The sequence below is a fragment of the Gadus chalcogrammus genome, chromosome 9 (assembly GCF_026213295.1).
Source record: "Gadus chalcogrammus isolate NIFS_2021 chromosome 9, NIFS_Gcha_1.0, whole genome shotgun sequence".
NCBI lineage: Eukaryota > Metazoa > Chordata > Actinopteri > Gadiformes > Gadidae > Gadus > Gadus chalcogrammus.
In genome coordinates, this window is record NC_079420.1 from 19074517 (window position 1) to 19094533 (window position 20017).

Consider the following 20017-nt stretch of genomic DNA (forward strand, 5'->3'; position numbering starts at 1 on the left):
TATATCGTGTTTTTCCATTTAGCTTGCTGTATATTTTGCCTATCTAATCAAATCATTCACACAACGGTCATAACATACACAAAAAGGAACGAATGACTTCCCATTTCGCTAAAAGAATGTGGGTTATTCTATTTGTTGTAATTCTATAGCCAAAAACAACACCGTTCCTGCGCGCATGCGTACATTCTACTATACGATTTGCACAACGGTCTAGCATCAAAGATGGCGGGAGCCTCCGACCCACTGGAGGACATGCTCTTCAATGAGGTAGATGAGAAAGCAGTTAGCGACTTAGTTGGCTCTTTGGAATCACAACTTGGTAATCAAAAGACTTCTACTGCTTCGTATTCCGAGAATAAAGGAGAGGGACCTTCGGGCGCTGTCAAACAGTTCTCAGGGAAAGTGCGTGATCAAGTGGGGTCTCTGGAGCAGCCACAACAAGGGCATCCGAAAGCGGGGTTAAATCAGGAACCTAGCGCCAATGAGGCTCTCCCGAACAAAATACTCGCATCTACTACCTCTTCCGTTACTACCGGGAGCGTTATAAACGCTGGATCTAATTTACAAACACTTGGGGCATCTCCTACTATTTCTCATGTACCGGGATCCGTAACTTTGGCGACTCCGTCTGCAGCTGCTAGCTTCAACAGGGCTACTGCTCTGGGTTCGGCGGGCACATCGGTAGTGACTGCTCCTAACCCAAACATCATCACAACGGCGGGTCTAAGGGCTGCTTCCCCTGGATTACAAAGTTTAAACGGCAACACCGGAGGTGTGAAGTTGGTGAACGCACCCGCCATCGCTCCACAAGCCGGAGCCAACAGTGTCATAAGTACTGTTAGTGCTGGTAGCTCCAATATTATCGTGTCCATGTCCTCCCAGCCTAACTTTACTGTACCACAGTCGTCGGTGGCTTCTACAATCACATTACCGAGACACCCTAGCCCATTGTCGAGTTTGTCCCAGAATGGTGTAGACCCTAAGGGTTCCCCTCTCATTACCCAAGGTGTAGCTTCCTCTACGGTCACTACATCTCAGGTCATGAATCACAACAACCCTCTCATGCATACGAAGATGTTGGTGCCCAATCAACCTGTTTCTGGAAACTCTGTAATTCTCGGCAGTACTCCGCCACCTGCAGCTAACTCACCCATCAGCCAGACCGTGACAAGTACCACTGTCACACTTGCGGCTGGTATTAAACCAGCCGTCAACGGAGTTGGTCAGCCGGCGGTGACTATAGTGAGGCACCCCACAACGCCTGTAATGGCAACGTCAATCCAGCAGCAGAGACCAGGGCTGGTTGCAAACACCACAAGGACTGCTGCGCCTCAGATAGCAGTCAGACCTCAACAGCAGACTACCATTCAACTTCCTCCGGGATTTACCATACCTCCAGGTAAGGAAACAGAAGTGTACCGCCGGTAGATCAGTGCTGCTGCTGATGCAGGTAATATAGGTCACCCAATTATCTCATTAAAATGAATATCTATTGCAAACCCTGTCTGGAAACATCACAATCCTCATCTCCAAAATTGTAACTGCATCGTATTCGTATGGAACATTCACTGATTCTTTAAGACACATAGACCGATGTTCCCTCTAGGATTTGTTACACTGTTTTAATCAGAGCAGAGCTCTGGGACAGATTATTCAGAAAATGTTAATGGTTGTCACCTAGCTGTTTTCCCACCTAAGACTAGATAGTCTCTCCTCCCAGAATCATTGCATCTTTGTTGTGATGTGCTAACGTCACCTCAAACAGAATGGTACAGAACAGCTTGTCTCTCTCCCTCTCCTCCCAGGCATGGTCCTGGTGCGTACTGAGACGGGCCAGTTGGTGATGGTCCCCCAGCAGGTTCTGGCCCAGGCCCAGGCAAAGAGCCAACAGGGCCAGGCGGTGTCCAACATCTCCCCCAGGCCTGCCACCCCAACAGCCGGCGCCACCATCCGAGTCAGCGCCCCCAGTCCGGTAAGGAAAGTGTGTGTGTGTGTGTGTGTGTGTGTGTGTGTGTGTGTGTGTGTGTGTGTGTGTGTGTGTGTGTGTGTGTGTGTGTGTGTGTGTGTGTGTGTGTGTGTGTGTGTGTGGGGGGGGGGGGGGTTGCTATATCCCTCCAGCCAGGAGGACATTTTTTGAGGTTGGTCATACTGTGTCTCACACAAAACTACTGCCCTCTAGTTCTGACAGGTGAAAAGGATGGGAAAAAAAGGGCTATATGCAAACAACCGCACATTGCCTATTTGTCCAGCATTCCTTTATTCCTTGCCATCTAACTTCACCCTGGGGAGAAATGTGCACGTGGTTGAGAAGAACATGCAGCAGCCTATGCACTTCAACGTCCCCTTTACCCAAATGTCTTTTGGCAAAGAATAAAACTGCATGATGTTGACGCACTCAAATATCACAATATTCTTACGGATCACATTGAGCAAAACCTGACCTTTTTGGGGGAGTTTATACAAATGCTTATAAAACATATTTATTACCACAGACTCAAACATAAATATGATGAAAGATTTTCTTAAATGCATTCACGCACCGAGAAGCTTTGAAAAATTATAACAAAATTATGTTTATAGACACATTTATTATATTGTTAAGAAGGATTGGAGAATTTTACAATAAAGAAATTAAACCAAATCTCTGTCAAGAAAATGCCCACAGCGCACACAAAGCCAAAGACCTCTGGCCTTGAATGTATAAGTGGTGGTGGTTTTGTCCTCATACCAACCTCCTCTCCTCCTACAGCTTCCCGGTACAACCCAGACTGTCCGCCTGGCCTCCCCAAATCAGCCCAGAATGGTTCAGGCCGGTTCCCCCTCTCCCTCCGTTGTACAGGTGCGTGGTCTTCCTCTACATTTGTACTGGCAACATATCGGTTATCAACAGATCAAGTTAAAGTGGCTTAAAAACATCTTGAAGCAATACGAGGTAGTCGATAGAATAAAATTACGTGAAATTGCAAGGGTTTCATTGAACGTAATCTGATGCTTATGCACAACCTTTATAACCCTCAACAACTTAATTAGAAGTCCATTACGGATTTATGTTGTCATCACTTCAGGCTTTTGGGAAAAGTGCATCGCTAGATGTACGTTTGGAACTCTCTTCAAACTACCATTTTATTTGAAAAATAAGATCAGATTCCTGTGACTAGTATTTACAAGCATGATATTTAGAGTCACTGCACATCTCTGCTTCTTCCCACACAACTCTTCTTCCCTGTGAGCCACTGTGCTAAGAGCTGTGCCTGCTAGCATCAAACTGTGGATCTAGTTCCACCCATGACGTCATCGTGTCATTGTCCAATCTCCCACCAGGCCATCACAGTGGCGCCCGCTGGAGCCGGCGTCTCGGGGAAGATGAGCAACCCTCCCCCCAAGCCCGGGACGGTGATCACCGCGGGGGGGCATGCGCTGGCCAAGCCTGTGGGGGTCCAGCCCGGCCTCGCCATGGCCGGTGGGACGCCAGGGACGGGCGTCTCCCCCGCCGCGCCCCGCACAGCCATAGTGTCACAAGTACGTACCCTCCCACCGACCGCGACTCGCCGTGTTCCGTTAGTTGTTATTGGTCGGGAGTCTGCTTTTAATTTATCCAAACTTCCCACTCCAGACGTCCCAACTCCGAATCAAAACCCACACAGCATCAACCTATCTGATACAGCTAAGGAGTTTATCTAGTTCTTCATAAACATAACTATTTTGAATGTTTCAATGTTAACAACGTGCCTTGTTTATGAATTTGAGCATTGTCATTTTTTGGGCTTGACCCTGGTTATGGAGGATGCACATGGCCCTTGTTTCTCCTGAACGAGAATTGCAAACCTAAACAAAGCAAGCCAAATTCTCTACATGATCATGCAAACAACAGCATTGAGGAAACCAAAACAGTCAAGTCAAGTTAATCAGCATAACTGCTAATTAATGGTCATGAACAGAATGAATGGCACATACGTAAGACCATGGTATGCATGAATTTCAAACCCACTTTTAATCCTTGCTTTAGAAAAGTTGTCCTATTCGCTCTACCTATCATGGTATTTGGTTTCATTACATATTAAGTAATATGGAAATGAGAAAAGTATATGGCGCTGCCCAAATGTGTTAAAACCAAGAATTTTAAAGTAATTTCCTTTTGAGGTATTGAAATTGTACTCACAAGTGTTTCACAGAATAAGTAAGGGTCTGTACGCTCATGACTTGTTTGACTATTGATAAAAAGTACCATATAATGCATACAGCATTGGGTACAAATTGTAATTTCGTTACCCACCGTGTCAACCATAGTTCATCAATGTTGATGATCTATTCTCTATAAGATACCCTCGTGCCTTTAGGTCAAAGATGTATCCTGTATTTCAGGCTTCGACATATCTTCAAATGAGAATGAACTGCGCCTTGGTGCTGGAAAGTAAAATGTGGAATTACCTGATGCACTCTGATGTACATGTTTCACAATTACAGGAGATGCAGGAAAACGTGAAGAAATGTAAAAACTTCCTGGCGACACTGATCAAGCTGGCATCCCATAATTCCCCCTCCCCGGATACCTCCAAGAATGTGAAGACCCTGGTGCAGGATCTACTCGTAAGGCCGGAGCATTACCCTTTGACCCATACCATTAGTATTCAACGGACTGAGGCTTTTATTGTGAAGTCAGTGCCTTCCGTTTGGTTGTTCCTGTTAAACGGTCTCTTCTTTGTTCCCCAGGATGCGAAGATTGAGCCTGAGGAGTTCACCAGCCGCCTGCAGGCTGAACTCAAGTCCTCACCTCAACCCTACCTCATCCCCTTCCTCAAGGTACTCCCACAAAGACTTAAGGAAGAAAAAGCGAAACCATAATTACATAGTGTATTTTAGTAAATATATATAGTTTTCTTTTATCACAGACACGTATATTGGTAGATGTTATTTTCTTACCCTTGACATATTTCGACGGATATACTTCCGTCTTCATCAGAAAATAACCGTGACCTTCTGATGAAGACGGAAGTATATCTGTCGAAACATGTCAAGGTAAAGAAAATAACATCTACCAATATATGTGTCTGTGATCAAAGAAAACTATGCATATTTATCTATCTCAAGTGTAGACACAATGACACAACTATATACTTGATATACTCTCTATGCATAATGTATAATTATTGTGCAAACTTTTTATTTTGTTTTAGAAAGAACAGCTTGTTCCATATGCAATGCTTATCATCCCTGAATGCCAGCTTGAGTTATGTTGCAGTCATTTAATTTGTGCCTTATCAAACTGTTAGAGTAGTTTAAAAAATTGGAAGAAATGATAATTTACCGAATGGAAATCTACAGAGTTGAGCTGGCTAATCCTATTTTTCCATTTGATTGGTTGGTAATCAATAAATTTCCTGGTCACCAAAATCTATACAAGTAAATTGGTCATACATTATTTGTCAAGGACAACCATGCTCCTGAATGTGTTGAATCAACCAGGAAGGAGACTTTGAATGCACACAGCAAAACTTTGAGCTGTTTGTTAAAAGTTTTACTCATACCACTTATTATGGGTCTGCTACTGTTATATACCAGGGCAGTAGGCTGATCTCCACCAGTTTATTCTACTCCCCATACCTGGGTACATCTTTTTTTTTCTTTTTTTTTTATAGTTTACCGGGGAGGAAATGGTTTTCCACAAAACTGTACATCAACGAGAGTAGACCAACAATACACTTCCACTGCATCAGCAGTAACAGACAGTTACTGTAGTGACTTAAGGTTATCCTACGATGATTCCTGTGTTAAGAAGGGTCTAGTAAGCCAGCCAATCTACTTTAAATGTTTTGTAAAGAGTGTGGGACCTGGACAAGTCGACTACTGTTTGAGGTCATAATATCCAGTTATGGATATATATACTTTTTCTTTTATGACATTATCTACAGTTATCTGGAAAACAACTCTATCGCTTTGACTCTGCTCACATGAAGCCAACAACACCAAAACAATCCTTATTTCAAGCAAATTCCTGATTTGGGCTCAGACCTGTGTATTTGTAACAGTATTATAACGCGTCGTAAACACAGGGCTGTTTTGTAGCCGTGCTCTGATGCCACTGTTCTTTACCGTTGGATGTACATTAACCCATTTTGTATCTTGGGGGTGTCCACAGAAAAGCCTTCCCGCGCTGCGCCAGTCTCTGCTCAACAACCAACAGTCTCTAATGGCCTCCGGCAACGCCCCCACCCAAGTGTCCCCGGCCGCCACCTCCACCATCAGAGCCCGGCTCCCCAACAGCCCCGTCATGACCCCCGTCAGGACGCCCACGCCGCTCGTAAACAACACCGCCATGGTACCCTCGATCGCCGTGACACGGGGCGTAGGGGTTTGAACCCGGGAACGAGGGATGGGTTATTACTGCGGGACTGAGTTCAGTGTAGTGGGGGATGTGGGATCCATAGATGGCATCGATCCAAAGCTCTGAAACCTGAAGCCAGTGGCAGGATGGTCTAGGTGTTAGGGGGGGGTCGGTCTTCAGGAAAAAGGTGCTGGTTCAGGTCTACTCTGAGGCATCCTTGAGCATTCTGCCTAATCCGTAAAAATGACTGATCTTAAACATAGTAACGCCCTGTGAGTGCTTTAAATATAAGGGTCGGGTTAATACTAATAGTAGATGGTAATCAACTGTGAGTAAAAGGCATTTGATTTAAACTTTTGTTGAACCACAGTATAAAAGTGTCTGTGGCAATGTAGCTCTCTCTTGTTGTAAAGTCATGGTGTGGATCCTGTCATGTGACCTCTATCCTCTGCCCTCATAGGGTGTCAGGAGACAAGCGCTCCCGGCAGTCCAGACCCGCATGCCCATGGTCATCACCCAGACCCTCAGAACCCCAGGTACACACACACACACACACACACACACACACACACACACACACACACACACACACACACACACACAGAGAATGTTTTAAAACAATATCTGGGAAATTGCTTGTTGTGATTGTTGATTTGCTTGTATGTGTTGTTCAGGTGCAGTTGTGAGGGGACCTTCTATCATAGCAGGTAAAAGTCCTGCTAACTTGGCAGTGCAAGCCAATCAGAAGAAGCTGAGTGACCCAGGGGGCGGTTTCAGGTGAGTTAATCTATGATTGGCTCTTTTTATATATTTCTTCTGTTGGTTCATTGGGATGCAGTTGCACAAAACAACCACTAGAGAGCAACCTCTAGCCATAGGACATCCCATAGGATGTGAAGTGACCTCTTCTGTCAACCTGTATGTACGCTCCCTCTAACACCCCTCCCTCTCTGCGCACAGAGACGACGACGACATCAACGACGTGGCGTCCATGGCCGGGGTCAACCTCAACGAGGAGAACGCACGTATCCTAGCAACCAGCTCGGAGCTGGTGGGCACCAAGATCCGCTCCTGCAAGGACGAGGCCTTCCTTCCCACCGGCCTGCTGCACCGTCGCATCCTCGACACAGGTGTGGGGAGGTCGGGGGGGCACTGCCACCGCCACAGTTAACACGGTTCCTCCCAGGAGGGTGTAGTTCAGGTGTCACAGCGGCACAACCGGTAAACAGAGCAGTGCAAATCATACAGGAGAAGGGAACCACGATAAAATCAATGTATTATGTACAACTGCCGTACAACATCAATTAAAGTTACATTGATGGCCCAACCACGAATCAGAAAAAGTGACCCACTATCTCACTGATGGCCGAGATGGAGATGAGCAATAGGGAATGGAGAGCCGTCTTTTTTAAGTGAATTAGTTTTAGTTGTGCTTTTGCCAAGGAAATTCCCTGGGATAAGATGGTTTTTAAAATGTTTGTCTGAAGGTTATAGTTTACCCCACAAACCACACCAATTAAGAGGCATATGAAGGCCCCTGCTGTGTTACTTTGTCCTCACCGTGCCTGTCTCTGTCCTCAGCCAAGAAGTTGGGTGTGACCGAGGTCCCGGCCGAGGTGGTGAACTACATTTCCCATGCCACCCAGTCGCGATTGCGCTCCTTGCTGGAGAAGGTGTCGGCGGTGGCTCAGCACCGCGGTGAAGGCGGGAAGGTATGTCGACGACTATAGGTTATCTGCTGATTTAAGCGTTGATGCGACGCATCTGTGCTCTGCTTATCAATGCTGAATTAAAGCTGCGTTCACAGGGGCACCGGGCGACCGGACTCCAGAATAACACTGAATCAAAGGCGGGGTCAGAGTATCTGGGTCTCCTTTTTAATCTTTCGTGACGTTCTCTTTCTGTTCCAGGACGAGGAGTGGGCGGAGCAGTCCTCAGACGTCCGCGCTCAGCTGCGCTTCTTCGAGCAGCTGGAGCGCATGGAGAAGCAGAGGAAGGACGACCAGGAGAGGGAGATTCTACTCAAAGCAGCCAAGGTACTTGGAAACACCGAAATCGAGTGGTTTGCTCTACTTTTGAGAAGTTTCTTAGATTCCAATTGGTATGCACAAAATAGGAGGTGTGACCAGCCGTCCAAAAAGAAAGAGGGTTGACTTTATAGCGATGCACACATTTGTTGTTGACTCCTTGACGCGTGGGTATGGCAGACGTAACAGTTTCAAACAGTGGTTGCACTTCATTGATGCATTGCCTGTGTGGGAAGGATCTGGACGGATCACGTGGGTCTCGATGTAGCTCCCTCAGGTTCCTCCAGGGGGGGTGGAGGAGCTACTCTTTGTAACATCGTGTTTCTTTCCTCCACCCAGAGTCGTGCCCGGCAGGAAGACCCGGAACAGGCCCGGCTCAAGGCTAAGGCTAAAGAGGTAAGCGGTTGAGCGTGTGTGTGTGTGTGTGTGTGTGTGTGTGTGTGTGTGTGTGTGTTCATGTGATTTTTGAGCATCCAAGGCTCACAGTACCTCTGTTTGAACCCAGTGGGCCGCTGGTGTCTGCTGTGCGTTGCTCTGCCTGTTGTTCCATCGTGGTGGGAACAACAGGCAGTGGAAGTCCTCCCAATTCTCAAGTCCCACAAGGGGCAGTGGAATACAAATACAGATGCTTCCTGAACAGAATCACTCGCCAACCAATCCCAGGACACCAGACAATGGGGAAAATAATTGATTGTTTCCCCCTACGGCGCCACAATAATCTGTGGTTGAGTCTTTGTGGGACACACACGCACGCACACACACACACACGCACACACTGCATCATCCTCTTGTCATTCTCACTGTCTTACCACGTGTCATAAATTGGACTGTCCAGTACAATCTCCCATCACACAGAGAGTCATTCAATCACACACACACACACATGCTTCATACGTAGAGGGGATGGGGTTCAGGGGGGCAGGACAGTCAGGGTTTTTCTCGACAGAGCTACTTCAGGCTGGCCCTGGGGAGCCCAGAGGTCAAGGGCCATTACCCATAAGTCCTTCTGCCGGGCCCCAGGGGCCGACGGGCTGGGGAGTCCAGTCCAGACACGTTAATGTCACCTGGAAACCAAGAGCAGCGACACTACCGGAGGGGGGAAACACAAAACAAAAGAAATACCTCATATTGCACGGTGCAGACCATCCTAACTTTACCATCGGGGAAGATGTGGATAACAGCGGCCTGCCAGTTCTCTCCCCTGGATCCTTCCCCCAGGAGCCCCCTCCAGCGCCGCCCCACCACACAAACAAGGGCTCGGCTCCCCCTTCTCTTCTCCCGGCCTGTTCCTCCAGAGCAGCTTCCACAACAGGCCACGCCGCGGGCCGCGTCTGCCCCTTGAGATGGAGCAGCGCATGCAGTCATTTTACATTTTATTAATCACATTTCTTTTTTGAAAGGTTTGATCAGCCTACTCTGATTCCAACCTTAGTGTTACCTAGTCCAGCCTAGTGGGTTGAGTTCTCCACGGCAGAGTGGCGTTGCTGGGCATGGCCTCCTGCCACCCCAGGCTGGATCATTTCATCCCAGACAAGGAGAGACAGGAGCCCCTGGCTGAAGTCTGCTTAAGTCAGCATTCAACCTTTGGTCCCCAGTGATATCTGCCCTATCATATCAGACTCTTGTCTGCAGTGAGGTCCATCGGAATAGAGTGCTTTTTATTAAGGACTCGTATGTATATGTTCTACGTACCAAACACTGGGACTGGCGGTGTATGTTTGGAGCAAACACAAAGGATAAGCCTGCTGGTATTGATCCTGATGTAAGACTATAAAGCAAGGATTCTTTGGTCTTGTGTGTGACGCAGTCAACGTTGGTTGACAGACTGGGATAGTAGAGAGCACACAAACGCACCCAGTTTAACATACTATGCGTCGTATGTGTTCATAGTACACAAAACATTAAAATCGACTGAGACGGCCCCTGGCAGTAGACCTTTGTCCGATCATTGATTTGGCTGTCCAGCACCAAGATCCTTTCGGCACAAGTGGGGGGGGGGGGGGGGGGGGGGGGGGGGGGCAATTGTAGGTGATCTTGTGTTTTTTATGCTTGACGTTTGAATGGTACTTGGCTACCTTATGGAAGGGTGGATATTGTCATGCCAATTACATCTCCCTACACCGCTCTTCCATTGCACTGCAGGGGATCGGGGGGGAAGAGGGGGTCGTATGAAAGATCAGGGCTGTCAGTAGAACCGGACAGGGCAGGGGACAGACAACAGACGACGTGGTATCAAAGGTCTTTTCCGGCGTCCCAACTATAACAAGAGTTTATTATTTCACTTTGAAGACCCAAATACCAAATGTTGAAGCTCTTTTGTACTCGAACTGCACAATTTCTCTGAGCATGTACTGTAAAAAATAAACAAATACATGAAAAGATGGCGAGATCTGCGTTTGACCTTTGTGACGTCAACCTGTGGTTGTTTCCCGTCCGGCCCACAGATGCAGCAGCAGGAGCAGGCTCAGATCCGCCAGCGAGACGCCAACCTCACCGCCCTGGCCGCCATCGGGCCCCGAAAGAGACGCAAGATGGACTCGCCAGGGTCCTCCAACGCCGGGGCTGAGGTACAGCACACACTGCGTCACGCACTGCGTCACACACTCCGTTGCACACTCACACTCATTCGCACACTCAGTCGCACACTCACTAACACACTCACACAATCGCTCACTAACTGAGTCACACACTCACTCACACACCCACTCACTCTAAAGGCCCATTCACACCCTACGGTAGATACGGATAGGAACCCTTCCGTCCGGTCTCGGAGGTGTTTCGTCCATCAGTGGGTCCGTCGCTTCTGAGCTTACGAATCCGGAGTGCTCCGGGAGAAACGGAGCAATACCACCGGAAATCAAGGCGGCACTATAGAGTATAGAGCCTTTTTTTTTTTGCAGATTTCGGATTACACAAAGCCAAATCTTCGCCATGTTTGCGATTGTCGATTGTCGGTAATTTGTGACACGACAGTCACTGCCCTCTAGAGGATGTATTGCGTAACATCCATAACAACGCTGAAACCGGACGGAGGAATGAAGTCTAGTACCGGAGACAACGTTTGGTACGGACGGACGAATATCGTCCAGATCCGGAGGTTTGAATCGGCCTTAATACTCACACACTCACTAACTCACACACTCTCCTCACCATATAACTGGACAAAACAAGCTTTGTATTTCCACTCCGTCTTTATAGCACTAGCTCTCATTTAACAGCGATGCATTTGTGTGTGTCAACACTACATTGTTATTGAAAAGGTTGTGTGCCGATGCTGCTTCAATGTCTGAAAAAGTGTTGTTCTCTTCAGTCCTGTTTACTCACAGTGTGTGTGTTTATTGTGGAAACACCGTACCATCCCGCCTTGTCTGCTTGCGTTCTCCAAGCGGCATGTGCATGAGTCCTGTCTGGAGTGAGGGTGACCGTAGCTGAGTGAAGGGGGCCAGGCTAGGCCCCGGGGCCTGGCTGTGGGTGTGTCAGCCTCTCCGGTCCCTCCCTCCCCCCTGAGGGGCAGCCATAGATTTAATCTCTACAGAGAAGAGCCCCGGGCCCCGCCCTAGGTTAGGGCTACTCCAATGTGACCCTCCCTTCCCCTCCCCTCCCCTCCCCCCCCTCCCCCCTCGCTCATTCTCTCACGCACATATCAGGCCTTAGGCTCGCCCCCCAGCCACCCCAGACAAAGGCCTCTGTGCAAAGAGAGACAGAGGGTGAGAGAGAGAGGGAGAGAGAGAACAGGATTAGGGGCGGAGGGGCCTTGGGCATACCAAGACTGCGCAAGGTAATGAACTTTAGGAGCTGTTGTGTTGCAGTAGTGCTGTATAGAACTACTAGTCAATTTAACCAGAATCAGAAACAGGCTGAAGACTCTCTCTCTCTGTGTGTGTGTGTGTGTGTGTGTGTGTGTGTGTGTGTGTGTGTGTGTGTGTGTGTGTGTGTGTGTGTGTGTGTGTGTGTGTGTGTGTGTGTGTGTGTGTGTGTGTGTGTGTGTGTGTGTGTGTGTGTTGCCATGCCTACAGGCTGTTGTGGTGCGTGCGTGCGTGTGCAAGCACCTGCCCGGGGCCTCATTCCTATCCTCTAATGTCAGCTCAGCCCTCGGGTTCTGGTGCCCCGGCAGCCACAGTAGCACGTCTGTGTTTCTATGCAGAAGCTCAAAAATCCAGCAATCGCTCAAACTGCAGCAGAAAGCGCAAGCACAAATGGCCCGAGCTTAGGTTTAGATAACCGGTCAAGATGGCTTCCCAAAGAGAACTTCTGGCCATTTGTGCCACTTTTGGCTGTATCGGCGAAGGGTGAAAGCAATTAAATGTTAAAAAGAAGTGAAATCTGAAATGGAACGTTGGCCATTACCCCCGCCTCCAATTAAAACATGCCTCTGTCCCCAACTCAAATTCCTTGAAGGTTTTTGATATTTAATCACAATCAGTTAAGTGGGGTTGATTCTGGCTATTCTATTCTGGTTAGTGTTAATTCTTCCAATAAGCATTAGCAGCTCACCATTGTGTCAAACACTGCAAATAAGACAAGGGGATACATTTCAAACATATTAAAAGAAATGTGGTTCTCTTGTCAATTCACCCCGAAGGCTTAGAAAATACAGACATAGCCTGGATCTGTGCTAGCATTCACATGTGCTTCTCACGTACAAACATTCACTTCCAATGGGCTCCTGAGCTACGAACCGAGGGGTGTCTGCGGTTCTAAATCTGGATTGACTGTCCTGCTGATCCATACCGCCATACATGTGTTCCTCCCTGCCTCTACTGTGACGTTTCTTGTAAATGCACATTGGCACCTGGGGAAAGCTCCAAGCAATGGAAAGAGATGCTTGGAGTTATTGCCACAGTGAGCTTAATTACTGTTCCTAATTCTTTGGAGAGAGGGCATTTTTCAAAGCCTTCCTTGTATTACCTTACAGAGCTTAGAATTGTCTTATTTTTTGGCATTTTCGACAGATTTTAAATGAATAAAAAAATTCCCCTCCCAGCCCACATTACACTCCTAGCTTCTTAGTGCGTCTAGTCTGAATAGGAGCCTGTGAATGCCTCCATGGCCCCAATACATGATAAACACCTTTGCAAATAATCCTGACTTGACTTGCCTTGAGTGGCTGTCCTGGGGGGGGTGGATACAGTACAGTGCAGGGAGGGGCGCCAGCTCACGGCTATTGGCGCACCTGTTGTAATATAAATGCGCGGTGAGCCCTGTGCAGGTCTAGGCTGGGCTAGCCATTCACTGAATGCACCGAGTGGGAGGCTATGTGTTGTTAAGATGGGTCATCAGGCTCTGCCGAGCGACGCTCCAACGGCAAAGCCTGTGATGATGGAGACACCTCGGAGCCGGCCGGAGCCATGACGCTTTGTGCTGGGGCTGAACGATTAATCAAATTTAAAACGTAATCGCGATGTAATAGAACGCGGTATGCAAATCACAAAGGCTGCGATAAAAAATAAATAAATAATAATTTGTTACCGTTACTGACTGGATATCAGTATGATCACTTAATTTTATTTTTATTTTACAATTGAATAGTTAAATGAAGAAGTTTATAATGTAGATGAATCTGAACACATCGGCCTGTCCTAAAGGAAAAGCAGCATGTTGTGTTGGTCATACTAAAGAATGATTTATTACATTTTTTTGTGAATAAAACACAACATAAGGAACTTAATAAATTATAAAAATCGCACATTAAATCGCAATCGCAATATTGGTCAAAACAATCGCATTTAGATTATTTTCCCAAATCGTTCAGCCCTACTTTGTGCACATCATTTAATTCAGCTCAGCGCGTGCCATTTGCTCCCATTTGTCTTCGATCATCTCCCCCTTTTTCCCGTTCCATCTCGTGCATCGATGCCCGTCTCGTGAAGTACAGTCATTCCCAATGCCTGCAGATACAAGGGCTGCTTAGAGGGGCAATGGCGAAGGCTTTCATGAAAATAACTGTTTTTATAAGTCGCTATCTATTGCTGAATGAGGTAACTCAACGGTGTTTGGGCCTCTGGCCATCAAATGAACGCCCTGTATTTGCGATGTTACAGGATGTTACCCAGTGTTTGTCGGTGGTGAGGCTGTTTGAGCGCTTATCTCCAAACAACACGAAACGGAAATCTTCAAGTTTGCAAATTCAAACCATCGCCTTGTGAGAACTGCAGTTTCTGTGCCCCCTGTGCAAAGTAGGACAGAAAGTGTGACCGCGTACAAATGATATTTTCCTCTGAATGCAGAAGCATCATGTCGACCATAACAACACAGAACACTTTTCCTCTTTTCAACACCATCACTCGCTCTCTAGGGCAAAACAAATCAGCGGAGCCTAGAACTTTTATAATTCGTGATTTGCAGTTCAGTTATTTCACAAACCAGGGGAAAGTTAAATTGCTATCGAATTAATTCAATAAAAAAATATGCCACGCCCTTCTTCCTACTACCCACTCTGGTTATTAATGTGTTGCCATTCTGCATAATCTAGGAGTATATCAACGACATGCCTTGACGTGTGAGAGTATGTATGTATAGATAGATATGGTTTTATATCATAAAGTCAGGGCTGTGTGTGGAATGGTCCGCGTGTATCACTGCAACCCTCCGGCCGCGCCTCACCATGCCTCTGCTCTGCCCCCCCCCCCCATCCAGGTGGCCTCGAGCTCCGGCTCCGGTAACTCTCCGGGGGGGAGCTCCTCGCGCCAGCAGCTCCGTACGCGGATCACAAGAGTCAACCTCAGGGACTTCATCTTCTGTCTGGAGCAGGAGCGCACCACGTCCAGGTCCCTGCTGCTCTACAAGGCCCTGCTGAAGTGAGGCACCCCAGCCCCCCCACGCCCCCAAGGAGGTGGACCCCCTCCTCCCCAATCATCCGCAGAAAACTAAAACAACGGGAACCACCCGCCCACCCCGTCAAAACACAGATGCAGTTTTTAAGATATTTTTTTAGAGATACATTGATTACGTTGGCCTGTGTCCTGGAGCTATGTGTGCACCCCCCCCCCCTTCGCCCCCCACCTTTACTTCGACGCCCTCGGTTTGCAATACAACCCCCCCCCCCCCCCCCCTGTATCCTGGGATTGCTTTCAATCGCCCTGTTTTCGGCGCAGCATCAACGCGAGCGGACGCCTGACTGCCCGCCTGCGTCGTATGGGCTGCAGGTCGGGATGTGGAACGTCTTATTTAAAAGAGTAGCCCCAGTGTGTGTGTGCGGGGGGGGGGGGGGGGGGGGGGCGGTGAGAGGACGGAGCCCGGCCTGGTCACACCGCTGCTGGTGGTGGTTGGGTGTTGGGGTCGACGTGAGGCCCCCCCCCCCCCCCCTGCCCTTTACCTCCAGAGCTGCCTTCGGTCTATGAACTCTCCACCCGGCAAACCTGATCATGTTTAGCTGGGGGATCCTTCTGTCGGGGGTGCTGTTCTAACCCCCACCACCCAATGGCGGATATTCCTCCACCCTCTCCCCCCTCACACCCACCCACCCTCAGGAGGCTATTCTTTTTTTGAAGATTATCATTTTTTTCGCCCGCCCTGGTCAGCTACTTGGTGTGGTCTCCATTTTACGTCTTTCGTTCCTTTTCTTTTCATGTTAAGTTACTCGGTTTGACTCCTTTTAAGTTGTCTACAGGGTGAACAGAGTGCTGTGATGTGAACGTCGTTTAAAGTGCTGCCATGTTGTGAGTGTCAGATCTGGATGGCAGTGTTTCCCCGGCAAAGTACATCCACACAGTATTTCGCATTAACAAAAATACACATGATTTTAACTGCTTGGCAATTCGTCTCTAGATGCATGTAAGTATTTTTATATGTGTGCGTGCGAGCGTTTGTGTGTGTGTGTGCGCGTGTGTGTCTTTATGTAATACACAAATTCATCTAATCGTTTTCCAGAAAACAGTTCCACATCCCTGACTTTAAAGATGGACACAAACTCACACACACAGTTGGGTAACCCTTTGTTGCAACGATTCATGTGACAGTACACCGGGAGCTGGCTCTCTCACGGACAGTGAACTCACTCAGGCTAGTAAACGATGAAAGACTAACAAAACAATAACACAGCTACGGTCCGAAAGAAGTAAAGTTCCTTCATAACCATCATGTCTTCTCCCTGCCGTGTGTGTGTGTGTGTGTGTGTGTGTGTGTGTGTGTGTGTGTGTGTGTGTGTGTGTGTGTGTGTGTGTGTGTGTGTGTGTGTGTGTGTGTGTGTGTGTGTGTGTGTGTGTGTGTGTGTGTGTGTGTGAATGCTTAACATGCTATTATAAAACGCTTCAGAACCTCATCACAAATACAATCTGTTTAAAAAAATATATTAATTTTGTCTTTGTAAGTTGTATATGAATTCACTTCACAGTGTCGAAAGATTGTTTTTAAATGGGTGTATTTTGGAATAGTGTACATTGAAAGTTTTAACACTTTAAATGTCTTTTTTTAACTGTAAGAGACATTTGATTTGTATAGCATATAGCTCTAATTGATTACTAAAGATGTGGAGTGTTTACCTTACTGTCTGTTCACAGCCCGGGGTGCTTCCCCAAGCAACAGAATCACCCATTGGAAGGATACAATTTTTTTGCGACTATTTATATTTCCTACATACTGTATTCAAGCCTGACACAATTCAGGCAATGCAATTTTACTATTGTTTGTACCTTTGCAGAAAAATTTAAATAAAGAAAATGAGTTAAAGAAGCTTGGCTTGTGTGTCTCTGGTGGGATGCATTGTTTGATCGGTTGGAGTGCTTAAGAACGGTCCATGTGTGTATTGGGGCAAGTTGGGCTTCAAATCTTTGGATGGTGGCATATTAATTGATCAGATTTTATTTATACATGCACAATTTGTTTCCAATGTGAAGAATGTGTATCCAATGCATGATTGAGGTGGTGTCAGGAAAAAAATATTTTAAATGGCTCAGCATTTAAAATATAAGCACAGTCTTATCATTGCATATATGATCTTATTGTAGATAGATAGTAGTGACAATAAAAGACTGACATTTTTTTTTGTTTGGTTGTTTATATCAATTAAACTGTACAAAACAAGGATCCTGACACAAAGATAACAAATACATTAAATATACATCACTTTTTTTCCAAAATAGTTTATAAAAAGAACAAATTATATTACAGGTTTGGTGCCACCAGGTACAAATTAGGTTTTCGATCATTTTCTTCCACCATGCGCCCTGATCTTTGTGTTGGTATCAAAACGCAGTCTGACACGTATAACAAAATGGTATTTAATCCATTGAGGTTGACGTTTTTTATTTACGTTTTAAAATGGACCGGCTATCTATCTACAGACTACCAGCTTCTTTATTTTTTTTTATCCAACCTTTGTCTTCTGATTTTTCAAACCTTCAAAATAAAGTCGTCAACTTCGCCATCAGAATCACAGTGGAAGCTGTTCAGTTCAAACTGAACTTAACATTGCTCATTTCATTCAGTATGGCAAAGTCTCAAGAAAGTCTAAAGTCCCAAGTCCTGTTTCAGTCTTCCTTTGTCTGCGTCTGGTTTGAGTCTGTTGGTCTGAGACCCCAGACTCTGTGTTGCCGTTAACGTTCCTTCCCTCCCAGCGCGACTGAGGATGTTTCGATCCCACCAACGGTCTCGGGGCTGGGCTCTGTCTACGCCGTGTGTTGGCGTGGTCTAGTCCAGTGGTTCCTGTTTGATCCGGATGGGCGTGCTGGTGATGGACTGGCTCCGGATGAGGTCGCGACACATGACGTACTCGCTGAACTGGGAGGAGTCCACGCCGCCGCCGCACGACCCCTTCATCGTGAAGCCCTTCTGGAACAACCTCTCCAGCACCTGAGACAAAGGTCAGAGGTCAGTTCTGGCATTGCGTAAGCGACTTGTAGCTTGGATCTTATTCTGTTTCTCTGGAATGGTTGAATGCCTTTATTGTGCGTTCATTGTTCATTAACGTAAGTGGCTTGGGACCAAAGCTTCAGCTAGATTAATGTAATGTAAAGAATTGGTTGTTTAATACGTTTAGGTTTGATTTTGACTAGTAGGGACAAGTCCTTTAGCAATATCATTAAATAATAATTTTAAAAAAATCACAACCATTATTTCCTTCAGTTCTGGGGGGGTTGTGCACGGCTCGCCCATGCACCACCACATGTCACACACAGCGGACACAAAGTAAGTAAAAAAAGTAAGTCTAACCTCAATCAATCAAGGACTCCTCTCTGAGAAGTTCTCAACCACAAATACCTTGATCCAGCTGTATTTCGTTTCAACTTTTATTTTAAGCTCCAAAAGAATGAGCGACCTCATCGCTGGATAATGGGCTTGGGTATAACCAGGGTTTTATTATGTCCTCGTCGTACCAGGATAGAGCACTAAACGCCAACACGTTGAAGGTGACACGTTATACCACCAGGTGTGAGTGTGATTAGCCGTTACAAGTCGTACCTATGATGTCAAAGGAGGCTTGTAACGGCTAATCACACTCACACCTGGTGGTACAATAGGTCCCCTTTGACGTCACCCTTCCAGCTAGCCTACCTCACACTCCCATCGGCCGTCCTGACAGAGAGGGGCGTGTCTCACCTGCACAGAGTTGAGCCGGCAGTAGCCGTTGAGGGGGAAGCGGATGACGTGCGTGGGGTCCTGGTTCCAGCCGGCGTTCACCGAGTTGCACATGACGTCGCCCGTCTCGGGGAAGATCTCCTCGATGAGCACCTTCTCCCCGCTGAGGGCGATCCTCTCGCCCAGGTCGGGGGACACACGGACCACAAGGCACTCCACCGGCGCCGTCCGCTGTGCCTCGCGCTCCACCTGCCAGCGCTCCAGCTCACGCACCATGGGCGTCAGCTGGTAGTAGCGGGCCTCCTCGTAGAGCTGCAGGAAATCCTGCCGGCCACACACACACACACACACACACACACACACAGACTCTGGTCAGCTCAGTCTCTGACGAGGGAATGGTGCATGGAGAGGGCGACTGGGACCACTGCAAACAAGCTTGAGGACGTTTAAGTTCAAATCAATGTACTGAATGCTGTTGATATGATAAAGTTAGAGTTCAGGAGTTGCTGATTTAATAGCGAGTGGGATCTATAGTCTGGCTTAATGCTGCAGACAAGGGAACATATTGAGCAGAGAAGAGAAGAGCACAGAAGGAAGCTCTGTTGCTGAAGGCCCTTTACCACCTAACGCCCCCTGGCCTATCCGATAGTACCCATGTGACATTTGGAGCCACTGCACAGTTGCAAATTCCCAAAAGTCCAAAAGACGCTATGACATTAAAACATGCATGTGACAATTTACATTCTGTCCTTAAACCAACTTCACATTTTGATATTTATTTGTACTATTTTCCGGTGATCTCAAACCTCATCTCCTCTCATCTTCCACACTCAAAAGGTAATCCTACAAATCCTACAAACCCGATCCATCAAAGCTCTGCAGTGAAGCATTGCATGCCTGCACAGCACACTGCAGACCAATATATTCGTAATGACTGCGCGTGAAAGGAATAAAGAAAGACAGACAGATAGACCGAAAGAAAGGATAGAAAAGACAGAGATAAAGAAGGTTTTTTTCCACTCCTCTTTCTTCTTCTTTTTTTTCTTCCTCAATGCTGATCCTGACCTAGAGCACGCACACACTCAGCCACAAACGCAGGCACACACACACACACACACACACACACACACACACACACACACACACACACACA

General features: G+C 47.1%; 2 protein-coding genes across 3 annotated transcripts in view; one reads left to right on the forward strand and one right to left on the reverse strand.

The window, feature by feature from the left end:
* Positions 1-212: 212 nt before the first annotated feature.
* LOC130388962 (transcription initiation factor TFIID subunit 4-like) lies at positions 213-15292 on the forward strand. Its single transcript, XM_056598590.1, has 15 exons — positions 213-1399; positions 1806-1972; positions 2750-2839; positions 3322-3519; positions 4465-4587; positions 4711-4800; positions 6137-6316; positions 6783-6858; positions 6997-7099; positions 7283-7452; positions 7904-8034; positions 8233-8358; positions 8689-8745; positions 10794-10916; positions 14986-15292. The coding sequence occupies exons 1-15, from the start codon at positions 223-225 to the stop codon at positions 15148-15150; spliced, it is 2976 nt and encodes a 991-aa protein (XP_056454565.1). The 5' UTR covers positions 213-222; the 3' UTR covers positions 15151-15292.
* A 2055-nt stretch (positions 15293-17347) lies between these two features.
* The window catches only part of LOC130388986 (BTB/POZ domain-containing protein kctd15), a 111090-nt gene continuing 108420 nt past the window's right edge, over positions 17348-20017 (reverse strand). For both annotated transcript variants that reach the window (XM_056598633.1, XM_056598634.1), the window contains 2 exons: positions 18886-19188; positions 17348-18138 (listed from right to left, as the gene is read on the reverse strand). In XM_056598633.1, the coding sequence (XP_056454608.1) occupies positions 17977-18138; positions 18886-19188 (465 nt within the window). In that variant the 3' untranslated portion in view covers positions 17348-17976. The remainder of the gene's footprint in view (positions 18139-18885; positions 19189-20017) is intronic.